A 12,874-nucleotide genomic window follows, 5' to 3' on the forward strand; every position below is an offset into this window, starting at 1 on the left:
GACCCCTTCAAAAGACTCTTCATTCTTTCTGTTGTCCCAGCAAAGGTCAGATGGCCCAATTTCAGTGGTTGTAATCTCTCATATAATTTCAGCTGAATGGGCAGCAGTTTTGTCCCAAATATTTCTTTTTGTGTGTGTGTGTGTGTGTGTGTGTGTGTGTGTGTGTGTCCTGTCCCTCTGCTCACACCAGTCCATTCTACATAAGGCAGCCCTCTACAAGTTCTCAGGACACTTGGCATAACAGCAAGCCTCACACAAACTGCTTGTAGCCCAGTCCAGGCAAACCTCTTTCTTACCCTCAGAAGCCAGACCTCACAGTGCATAGTTCTTACTGTATTCATATCTTTCACCTCTGACCAGAATAGTCCATCAAGATGTACCTAAAGCACTGCAAGGGATCTCTTAGAACAAAATTTCAAATTCATCCACATTCCTCCTGCAAAGCAATTCTAAAAGGCTAAAAGCCACATAGGTTTAAAGCAGCAATGACACTACTTCTCGGTACCAACTTTATTATGGCAGTCAGATTCAGATTGCTGGCAGGAAACATCCAGCCAAGAGCAGCTTGTGGGAGAAAAGTTTATTTTCGCTTACAGATGTGAGGAGATGCTCCATGATGGCCGGGGAAAATGATGGCATGAGCAGAGGGTGGACATTACCTCCTGGCCAACATCAGATGGACCATAGCAAAAGGAGAGTATGCCCAACACTGCAAGAGGAAGCTTGTTGTAACACCCATAACCCTGCCCCCAACAATACACTGCCTTCAGGGGGCTTAAATTTTCAAATTGCCATCAGCTGGGGATCTAGCATTTAGAACACCTAAATTTATGGGGGACACTTGAATTAAACGACCACACTGACCTTTACTGAAAGTCATCTGAACAAGTCCCTTAGGTTATACCAAATAATCACAAGGAGGAGATATTGATTAACTGACTGACAGGTAGGTAGGTAGGTTGGTTGGTTTGGTTTGGTTTGGTTTTTCGAGGTAGGGTCTCATTCTAGCACAGGTTGACCTGGAATTCACTATGTAGTCTCAGGGTAGCCTTGAACTCACTGTGATCCTCTTCCTTATGCTTCCCAAGTGCTGGGACTAAAGGCGTGAGGCACCACACCCACTAAGGAGCATATTTTTAAATTTTATTTTATTTTATTTTATTTTATTTTATTTTATTTTATTTTATTTTATTTATTAGAGAGAGAATAGGTGCACCCGGGCCTTCAGCCTTAGCAAATGAACTCCAGACACATGTGCCACCTTGTACATCTGGCTTACGTGGGTCCTGGGGAATCGAACCTGGGTCATTTGGCTTTTCAGACAAGTGCCTTCACCACTAAGCCATCTTTCCAGCCCATGTATTTTGTATTAGTTGTTGTACCGGTGAGATACTTGTATGATTATATCTAATAGGTTGTTGATAATATAATTGAAGCTTGAAGGAAATATCTGAAATAGAATTAAGAAGTTTGTGAATTACTTCAGGGACTAGGGAGATATCTTAGAGTTAAAAGCACTTGTTTGCAAAGCTTGGTAGACTACATTTAATTCCCCAGTACCCACATTGAAGCCAAATGTTTGTTTGCAGTAGCAACAGGACCCTGAGGACCCATTTCCCCTTCCTTCTTTCTTCCCTCTCCTGACTCATGTTCTTTCTTTTCTGCTTCCAAATGGGAAAAAAAATAGTTTTTAAAAAGAGAGAATCAGGGTATGGAGAGATGGTTCAGTTGTTAAGGCGCTTGTCTGCAAAGCCTGATGACCTGGATTCGATTTCCCCAGTGCCCACATAAGTCAGATGGACAAAGTGGCACATGTGACTGGAAGTTGGTTTGCAGTGGCCCAAGACCCTAGCATACCCAATCTCCCCTCCCTTCATTCCTTGGAAATAAATTAAAATAACAAAAGAGAGAGAGAGCGGGAATATGAATCAGCATCAAGGTGGCAGGTAAGAAGAAAGCCATGCAGTACTGAGATGTAGCTCAGCAGTAGAGTGTTTACCTAGGAAGCACAAATCCTAGGTTCAATCCTCAATACCACAAAACAAGTTCTATTTAAGAAGGATCAGCCGGGCGTGGTGGCGCACGCCTTTAATCCCAGCACTCGGGAGGCAGAGGTAGGAGGATCGCCATGAGTTCAAGGCCACCCTGAGATGACAGAGTTAATTCCAGGTCAGCCTGGACCAGAGTGAGACCCTACCTCAAAAAACCAAAAAAAAAAAAAAAAGAAGGATCAGGGGCTGGAGAGATGGTGTAGCGGTTAAGCACTTGCCTGTGAAGCCTAAGGACCCCAGTTCAAGGCTCGATTCCCCAGGACCAATGTTAGCCAGATGCATAAGGGGGCGCACGTGTCTGGAGTTCCTTTGCAGGGGCTGGAAGCCCTCACACGCCCATATTCTCTCTCTCTCTCACTGTCAAATAAATAAAAATAAACAAAAAATTAAAAAAAAAAAAAGGAAGGATCAAGTGTTCAAGGTGATCCTTAGCTACATAGTTAGTTCAAGGCCAAGCCTGGACTATATAAGATCCTGATTTGAAAAAGCCAGGTATGGTGGCGCACGCCTTTAATCCCAGCAGAAGTAGGAGGATCACTGTGAGTTCAAGGCCACCTGAGACTTCATAGTGAATTCCACGTCTCCCTGAGCTAGAGTGAGACCCTAACTTGAAAAACCAAAAAAAAAAAAAAAAAAGAAAAGAATATAGCCATGCATCTTGTAACTTTCAGGACATATCTGAATAATGTGTTATTAGATGATTTTTGTTTGTTTGTTTATTGTGTTTTATTTATGGTGCTAGGGATGATATATTAAGTATATCACCCTCAACTCCACTAATGTTGACATTATGCTGATGTCTTACTTAATTTCTGTATCTATTCTATCAATCTATGTGATTTTGAATAAGTTTTTAGCTTTTCTAAATTCAACTTACTCTTCCTGTAAAACAGTAGTACTATCATCCAGTTGTAGGAGCATCAAATGAAAAGAAAGAGTATAAAGTCAACAGTAAGGCCAACTCACAGAGTAAGTCTGGAATAACTGGAAGGTATGAATGTAACTGTGCTTCAAGAGTTTTGATTATAGTGGATTGAGAGGTATAAGTAAAATTACTTTAAAGAGCTGTAGTTTAAAAGGAGGAAGAATAGGTCATGTGATATCTAGCAGTAGCAGTTGCCTCCAGGGAGACTTTTATTTTAGTAGGAAAAGGAGTAACCAGTGAACAAAGTGAGACAGAAAGGGATGTGACTATGGTTAGTTGCTTAATTTTGTTTGTATTTCTTTTTTACATATTCACACAAATTCAAATGTGATACCAAGGTAGAAGTACTGTGATCTTCTTGAATATTGTCAATCCACGAGTAACAGGAAAAGATCTATTCTACAGTTCTGTCCTCTCACATCTAGTTAGGAAGCACATCTTACCTGTTCAGCTTACATAAAGAAACACTGTGTCTTTCCGCACTCTTCAGTCAATATACTGTCATAGCCTTAGGTTGTATGCATCATCTCTCTTTTTTTTTTTTTTTTTTTTTTTCAGGTAGGGTCTCACTGTAGTCTAGGTTAACCTGGAACTCACTATGTAGTCTCACAGTGATCCTCCTACTTCTGTCTCCCAAGTGCTGAGATTAAAGGCATGCGCCACCACGCCCAGCTCTGCATCATCTCTTATCTGATTTGTCATTTGCCTTATCCCTGGTTTCTCTGTCTTGTACTTAATTTCCTTTCAATCATATTACTCCCTTGTATTAAATTATTTTTAAAATTGTTTTTCTATTTTTATTATTAAATATATGTACATGTATGTGTATGGGGTGTGTGTTTGGGGTTGTGTATGTGCAGGTCAGAGGACAACATCTCAGGGTGTTTTCCCTGTCCTATCATCTTTTTTTGGGAACAGGTCTCTCTGCTCCTGTGTGATCCTCTGCACCCTTCATCTGTTTTTGTTGTTGTTGTTATGCTGTTACCTCTACATGTTGATTTCACTTTTTCTATGGTATCTCACTGCCTGGAATGTACCATAGCTCTTTTGCCACCTGCTAAACTCCTTTTAATCATTCTGTTGATAACTCAAATTTTAGGTTTTCTGTAATTCCTCTCTTAGTCTTCCATAAACAGAATTGCATATATTCCTATGCTAACTGCCAATTTAGGATCTTAGCAGTGGTTATCATTTAATCAACTATGATACTTTAAGGTTAAATAGTGTAATTGTATATTCAATTCCTAGAGCTTGGGAAAGTGGCTGATCCAATAATTTGTTTTCTATTAGTTGAGAAATTGCTGAGTCAAGATTATGCTAAACATTTACACAGTGTATTAGCTTTCCATTGCATGATAAAATACCCAAGGTAACAAACAGCTTATTGAAGATTTATTTTGGCTCATGATTTCAAAGCTTCCAGTTCATGATAATTGTTTCTTTGGTTCGTTGTTTGCTTTGGTTAGTATCAAGGTAGAACATCATGGCTGTGAGTAATAACAGAAGAAGCTGCCAACCTTACAGAAGCTGGGAAACAGGAAGAGACCAGGGTCTCAATACCTCTTCTAAGGGTACATTCTTACTGACAGAACTGAAATCTATTCCACCTCCTAAAAGTTTCACCATATCCTAATAATGCCATCAGATGAGGACCAAGCCTTTCAGTGCATGATCCTTGGGAGAAATTCAAGACCATAACACATATGTTAAGCTACTTAATTCTCAAGAACAAAGGAGGAAGCTATTTTAATACCCTTTTCTAGACAGAGAAATGAAGACAAAAAGAGGTTAAATAATTTACCTAGTGTTTCACAGATAGATGAGTGGTAGATTTTATGTCCAAGTCTTTGAGCCTCCAAATTATCCCAGATTAGTAAATAAATGTTGAAAGAATTCTAACATTTTTCATATGTCCTATGTGAAAATATTTGGGGTGTTTTCATTTTGGGAGTTAGATATTTAAAATTAAGTTTTGCTTGTTAATAACTAACTTGGTTTATAATTGATATGGTGCTTGAATAATAATGGTTGTGTTGAGGCAAATAATGGTTCTGGTAACCTTGTATTTATCTCAAGATAAAAAGCAGTTTTTTTAGTTTAGATATGCATATTATGCATGTAACTATTAAATCATAAGCATATACAAATATACTGACACATTCTAAGAATATCATGGTAGGGGCTGAAGAGGTGACTCAGATGTAAGAGCACTTCTGTGAAAGCATGAGGACTTGAAGGGGTCTGAGATTGTCTGAGTTCAGTGCCCCAGTATCCATATAAAGAGCTCGGTCTGGTTACACATACTTATAACACCATTTCTGTGGGAAGCAGTAAATTGTTGGGGCTCACAAAAATTGCAAGCTACATAATCAGTGAGATAGACTCTGTCTCAAAGGAAAAATGCAAATGATTGATGGAGGTAGACACATGGGCTGTCACACATCTGTACACATATTGTTGTTTTTGTTGTTTAATTTTTTGAGGTACAGGCTTGCTCTAGTTCAGGCAAACCTGGAATTCATTCATTCTGTAACCTCAGGGTGGCCTCGAACTCACAGCAGTTCTCCTACCTTGGCCTCCCAAGTGTTGGGATTAAAAGTGTGCGCTGCCAAAACTGGCTGCACACGACACTCAAAACACGGAAGTGCAATACACCAGGCATACTTCACACATTAACAAAAAAGGGAAAAAGTTCTCTACCCTCTATAAGTAGGCATATGGGTGCCACACATCTGCACACACTACACACATGCAAAAAGAAAATAAAAGTAATACTTCTTACTGCTAGTTGTATATGAGTAAGATAAGACATAACCTAAAATTAAAATATTACAGAACATCTGATTGTTAAATTGTCTGAATTAAAGGAGGAATTAATGTCAGGTAGAAAAAGGTACGGTTTTAAATGTTTTATTTGAGAGGTGAGAAATAGGAAGGGAGAGAGAGATAGAGTGAATAAATGGGCACGCCAGGGCCTTCAGCCACTGCAAATGAACTCCATGTACATGTACATCTGGCTTATGTGGGTCCTGCGGAATCAAACCTGGGTCCTTTGGTTTGCAGGCAGCGCCTTTACCACTAAGCCATCTCTCCAGCCCAAGGTAGGGTTATCTTTTTTTTTTTTTTTTTTAACAAATGACATTTCAAAAGTATATTATTTATTTATTTATTTATTTGAGAGAGACAGAGAAAGTGATATACCAGGGCCTCCTGCCAGGACAGATGAATTTGAGACCCATGTGCCACTTTCTGCATCTGGCTTTACTGGGGAATCAAACTTGTGCTATTGGGCTTTCCAAACAGGCATTTTGAAATGTTGAGTCATGTTTTCAGTCCCACAAGTGGCATTCTAATAAGAGGAAGAAAGAAAAAGGTCCAAAAGTAACTCATTCCAAATCTGTGAAACATATTACTTTAAAATTTTCCCATGAAAAGTCCATCCTGAACCTAAAAAAAAAGCAAGTACTTCAGCTTGACTTCCTTCCTGTATTTAGAAATAACATTACTTGCAGTATTGATTTGTTGGAATAGCTTGTGTTTTGAAAGTGTCATGATGGATTTTCAGGATAATAATTCTCTTTGGTTGTACATGCATATGATACAAAATAGAAGAAAGTTTATTATGGTAATCTTAACTTGACCAAAAAAAGACAAATGCAGAATTCTTAATGTTTATTCTTTTCTTCTTGAAACAGCAAGCTTATTATTACATTGAGTAAGAAACAAAAAAGAAAGAATGAATCTTCTGATGAAATATCTGATGCAGAGCAGATGCCACAACAGACGTTCAAAGATCAAGACTCTCAAGTGAGTATTATGTTTTTTAGGTTTTTTTGTTTTTTCCTGAGAAATGAAGCACTGTTAGAATTGTTTAGGTAGCATAATGTTGCCTCATGGATATCTACATTGTAGCTTAGTAGGAAAAGTACATTTTATTGTATAGTAGTTCTAATAAGGAAGCATTATTATAATATAATATCCTTTCTAGCAGTATTACCATTGAATATTTAATATGAGAGGAAATTTATAAATTCTCTCTAAACCCCTTATTTTTCAGTAATGATACTGAAACTGAGGGGTTAAATAATAATAAGTCCTTGGTGACTTTTAACATGTAGAGATATCTAGTGATATCTTGGAATTATTGAGTGCTTTGAATAAACACAGGTAGAGTTACCAACTTTTAAAATCATATGTAAATTACAGAATAAGTGGATTGAATCATCCCGAGAGAGAATTCTTTTTGTCTGCTTATGTTGAAGAAAAGACAACTGGTGATTTAAAAATTCTCTAATGTAGAGATACATATTGTACATTTTCCCTTTAAAAAACTAGATGGATATCCAAAATAATCCTATGAAGTTAAAAAATATAGGGAAGGTCATAATAATTCAGGCCACCCTCTGCTTTATAATATATAAAATACTACTGTAGGCCATAGGGGTGGTGGCAATTGTTGAATTATGGGGCCAGAAAGCCCCTGAATGGCCTTTCTTCTTCCTTATGCAGCTTCTTATCCAATGGGAGTAGTGGCTCACGGCTCCTGGGCTGCTGCAAGAGTTGAGGTAAGGGCAGTGATTGAAGCTCTTGATATTATATGGCCTGCCTTTTTTCTTCATATGCTATCCTTAGGCACATTTATATTTTACTTATTCACAATGAGAAATTTTAGTTTTCATTAGAATAATGCTGGCCATTTTTCCATTTTGTAATTACCAGTGAAATGGTACTATAGTTCCAAATATATATTTTTACCTACCTTTCACTATTGTGTTAGGTTGCTTTGACAAGTATGTTATTTTAGCAAAACAAAAGGGGGGTCGTTTTCTGATAAGTGCAAATCTATATTATGATATGGATTTGATCTGTGTCATAGACATGGAAATTTTTATGTAGGTTTCAGTAACAACAGTGGATTCTCAAGATTTGAAGTTTTAAAAATGAATTAAATTTTGGAATTGGGAAATGTAGAACTGTGAATGTGGTATTTGATATATTTTTTTAAATATTTAACCTTAATCGAGAGAACTTAAGCTGTTAGACTGTATTTAGACCCTAAATATTTTATTTATTTATTTATACTTATTATTATTATTTTTTTTTTCCTTAAGGCTTGTCCAGGTTTACCTGGAATTCACTGTGGAGCCCTAGGCTGGCTTCAAACCTTTAGTTCTCCTCCTACCTCAGTTTTTTGAGTGTTAGAGTTATACAAGTGTGTACCACCATGCCTAGTTTGAAACCTGATTTTTTAAGAAAATATTTTTCTTCATTTATTTGTCAACGAGAGAGAGAGAGAGGAAAGAATGAAAGAATAGGTGTCTTAGGGCGTCTTCTGTAAATGAACTCCAGATGCATGCACCACTTTGTACATACATCTGGCTTTACTTGGATGTTGGGGAATCACCTGGGTTTGCAGACTTTGCAAGCAAAGGCGTTTAATCACTGAGCCATCTCCCCAGCCCCTAAATGTCTTTTTTTTTTGTTCCCCTGCATCATATTATATTAGGATATTTATAGGAAACAAATGATACAATAACAAAATACTAGTCACATAAAGTATAATTCTTTGATTTCCATAGGCAAAGTGCTATGAGCTAATTTGCTTAAGCCTTTAAGATGTAAGAGGATAAATGGTATTTTGAAACATTGTAAAGAGAGGCAGAAAAGAAAGCATATTACAAGTGGATTTTTATATATTGTATGTTATCCAGATTAGTTTTTATATTTTTAAATTAGAGAAAGATGTATGTTAGATAAAGATAATTGAGTAGAATGAGACATTATTTGGTTTTGCCTAAAGTAGTACTATTAAATCTACTGGAATATAATTTAGGATCAAATCATCCACTGTTACCTAATTCATAGACATTTATATTAAGCAGTTAGGCTGATAAAGTATTCTTATGATAAAAAAAAAGCTTATAATAAGTAGTGCTCATTCTGATTTGTCAAAAGGTATACTGTTGTGAGTATGAAAAAACTTACCATGCCATGCATTTACTTTTTACTCAAGATATTTGAGGCATCTTAAGGTACTAATGTGACCAAAAAAGAAACTGTAAGATAGGTGAAAACATCTAACAGAATCTTCTGCATTAAATTATTCTCAAATTTCATTATTTACAAGGCAATCATAGAGAGACTTTGATAATACATGCTTTTGTTTTAATAAATGTCACAGTTGATTTTTACTGTAAAATATTCTTGAAGATTAACATCTGTGGATTATTATTTCTCTCTCTCTCTCTTTTTTTGTTTTGTTTTTCAGAGCTCAGGGATTGAACCCAAGACCTTTAGTATGCTAGGCAAAAACTGTACCACTGAGCTACATCCCTAATTGAACATTAAGATCTGTATGATGGTCATCATAGACTTGTAAACACATTCATTTTGTCTAGATGCATAGGATTTTCCCTTTAGGAACCCATATTTCATGTGTTTTTTCAAAACACATGGACAAATTGGGTTCCTTATAGTCCTTTTATTATAATTAAATGTTACCTTCCTGTCTTCTGCATTAACAAAAGTATTACGTTGATGTTTGAAAATGTCAGTATGTTCATGCTTAGTAGATGGTTACCTACCAAAAAACAGACAAATGAAACAAAGAAGTTATTTTGGACTGAGGGTTGTAGCTCAGTAGTAGAGAACTTGTCTACCATGTGATTGACCCCCCAGTAAGCCCACCCCCACCTCTAACAAAAAGAGTATAAGCAGAGGATGACCCATCCTAAAACGGCCTAGAATTGTCATCTACATCTCTTACAATTTATTGCCTTTTTTTTTTGGCCAATATTAGACTTCTCATGGGAGACAGGGACAGAGGTGTATAATGAAGGCAACTACATAAATTTAGTAGATACAAATAACAGTTTGCCATTGCAAGGCCACACACATTAAGCTAATTTTGTTATGGCTGTGAAAATGATGACAAAGCTGTCACCTACATGACACTGGCACGAACCAGAGGAAGCACACGTGGGTTATTTTGCTAATTCCATTTCTGTGAAGTATCGGAAGAATGACTCAGAATTTAAAGAAAGTGTAATAGACAAAGGGAGAAGGGGCAGATTTATTTATTTATTTATTTATTTTTAATTTTTGGTTTTTTAAGGTAGGGTCTCACTCTGGTCCAGGCTGACCTGGAATTAACTCTGTCATCTCAGGGTGGCCTTGAACTCATGGCAATCCTCCTACCTCTGCCTCCCAAGTGCTGGGATTAAAGGTGTGTGCCACCCCACCCAGCTGGCAGATTTATTTTGTATTGAACAGACAGTTGGCTAAGATGTTTCCATCCCTAAGAGGTTTATAGAAGTAAAAGCAACTAAAATATCCCTTTGGATTTTCACACCGATATGAACTTGCAATTAGTCTAATAAGAACATCAAAACACACATATATTTTGAAAAAATTGTCCTTGACATAGGAAACTTTCAAAACATATATTAGATATTTAGGGAGGTAAGTAATGCCATTTATATTTGGTTCCTGATTTAGAATTACATATGGTATTTAAAAATCATGTTACTATATAAAATTCTTTTTAAATTTTTAAAAAAAGATTTACTTTTATTTATTTATTGAGACAGAGAAAGGGAAAAAAAGAGAATGAGAATGGGCTCGCTAGGGTCTCTAGCCACTGCAAACAAACACCAGACGCATGTGCCACCATGTGCATCTGGCTTATGTGGTACCTGGAGAATCAAGCCTGGGTCCTTAGGCTTCACAGTCAAATGCCTTAACTGCTAAGCCATCTCTCCAGCCCAAAAGAGACTTTTTATATGTTGGGATGTTCTTTTTGATTTTCAAGAAAACTAGTAAAGTTAGTGAGACATATTTTTCTTTTTATTTAAATGTTTTATTCATTTCTTCTAAGACCCTAACCTTATTATTTTAATCTACCTTAAGCATACCTTATATATTTTGAAAAATCCTTAATTTCTTCCAAATTTATACCCCAAATTAATTGTTTGACAGATAATCATTTACTATGCTTGTTGGGTTTTGGGGCAAAAAATGTAAAGTTACTTATAATTAAGACATATTGCTCTATGAGTAAAATTTTGGTTAAATAAAGCAGTTAATCTTTCAACCATTGTAATAGTTTCTTAAAACTGTATTTTTAATATTAAAAAAACACATGTTGCTGGGTGTGGTGGCACATGCCTTTAATCCCAGCACTTGGGAGGCAGAGGTAGGAGGATCAGTATGAGTTTGGACCCGCCTGAGACTACATAGTGAGACTACATCCAGTCAGCCTGGGCTAGACTTTCTACCCTGAAAATAAATAAACAAATAAACAAACAGATCTTTTCCTCCTTAAAAAATTGCTAAAGAAAAATAAAAGTATTACTGTTCTTTCATATTTGAAAATTTGTGGAAAGTACAACTTTAGGAATATTGTAAAACTGTGGGAATGGGCAAATGAAAATGTCTTCCCTTAATCAGAAAGAAGAGGGATAAGTGTTGAATACAGTTTTGATATTTTTGTCTAAGAGATCACAAAGAGTAATATTTTTAGAATCTTTCAAACTACTTCTCAAATAATCTTTATAAATCAGATTCATGTGATTCATTACAGAAAAGAAGATCTAATCGACAAATTAAAAGAAAAAAATATGCAGAAGATGCAGAAGGGAAACAATCTGAAGAAGAAGCTAAAGGCTCTATAAAAATAAAAAAGAACTCAGCTCCTTTACCTGGTGAACAGCCTTTACAGTTATTTGTGGTAAGATATACATACATACGTATGTGTGTCTGTGTGTGTATGTACTTATTAACGAACATAAATTCTTTTTAATTGTTTTAATTTTTATTCATTTATATGAGAGAGGAAGAGGCAGATAGAATGGGTGTGCCAGGGACTCCAGCTGCTCCAAATAAACTCCAGACACAGATGCCACCTTGTGTTTCTGGCTTATTTGGTTCCTGGGGAGTTGAACCTGGGTCTGTTGGGTTTGCACGCAAGCACCTTAACCACTAAGCCATCTTTTCAGCCCCCATATAAATTCTTTAATAGGAGTTCATACCTCTCCTGGTTTCCTAATTATCGCTACAGATTAAAAAAATGTTTTGTTATAATGTCCATAAATATAGACAATATACCATGATCACAGTCCCCTCCCACTACCCTCTTTTTCCCCTCCCAACCCCCTCCCCCACTGAATCCCTTCTTTCTTACTCTTGTTTCTTCTATTTTGATGCCATCATTTTTCCCCTTCTATTATGAAATCATCACAGTTTTTGTTTTTCTTCTTTCTTTTTTCTTTTTTCTTGTTTTTGTTTTTTGAAATAGGGTCTGACTCTAGCCCAGGCTGACCTGGAATTCACTATGGAGTCTCAGGGTAGCCTTGAACTCACCGCAATCCTCCTACCTTTACCTCCTGAATACTAGGATTAAAGGCGTGTACCACCACACCTCACTTATCACAGTGTCTTTATGCCTGCTTTTACTTTTTTGTTTTTGCATTGTGAACCACACACCCATCTGCTGACTGAATAAACTGAAACCTTGGACAAGTATTTATCCTGTCTTAAATTTGAGCATCCTAATGGGTATAATGATGGTTGTGGAGAAATTGAAATGATAGTAGATCAAATTAGGTGATATGTGCAAAATACCTAGAAGAATAATTGTCTGGCACATTAAAAAGCATTGTTTCAGTGCTGGAGGGATGACTTAGTGGTTGAGGCATTTCCCTGCAAAGCCAAAGGACTTAGGTTCGATTCCCTAGGTCCCACATTAGCGAGATGCACAAAGGGGCATATGTGTTTGGAGTTCATTTGCAGTGGCTGGAGGCACTGGTGCACCCATTCTCTCTATCTGTCTCTCTCCCTCCCTCCCTTTTCCTCTTTCTCTGTGAAATGAATAAGTAAATAAAATAGAATATATTTTAAA

At 36.6% G+C, this 12,874-nt stretch overlaps 1 protein-coding gene across 14 annotated transcripts in view; it reads left to right on the forward strand.

Annotated features, from left to right (window-relative positions):
• Nucleotides 1–12,874, forward strand: part of Chd9 (chromodomain helicase DNA binding protein 9) — a 268,879-nt gene that overhangs the window by 139,889 nt on the left and 116,116 nt on the right. For 13 of the 14 annotated variants that reach the window (XM_045161271.1, XM_045161280.1, XM_045161276.1 and 10 more), the window contains 2 exons: nucleotides 6,672–6,783; nucleotides 11,558–11,704. In XM_045161271.1, coding sequence (XP_045017206.1) covers nucleotides 6,672–6,783; nucleotides 11,558–11,704 — 259 coding nt within the window. Of the gene's footprint in view, nucleotides 1–6,671; nucleotides 6,784–7,485; nucleotides 7,542–11,557; nucleotides 11,705–12,874 lie in introns of those variants that run through there. The other variant, XM_045161319.1, reaches the window with a different exon arrangement.

This window comes from Jaculus jaculus, chromosome 1, assembly GCF_020740685.1.
Source record: "Jaculus jaculus isolate mJacJac1 chromosome 1, mJacJac1.mat.Y.cur, whole genome shotgun sequence".
In the NCBI taxonomy this organism is placed as follows: Eukaryota; Metazoa; Chordata; class Mammalia; order Rodentia; family Dipodidae; genus Jaculus; species Jaculus jaculus.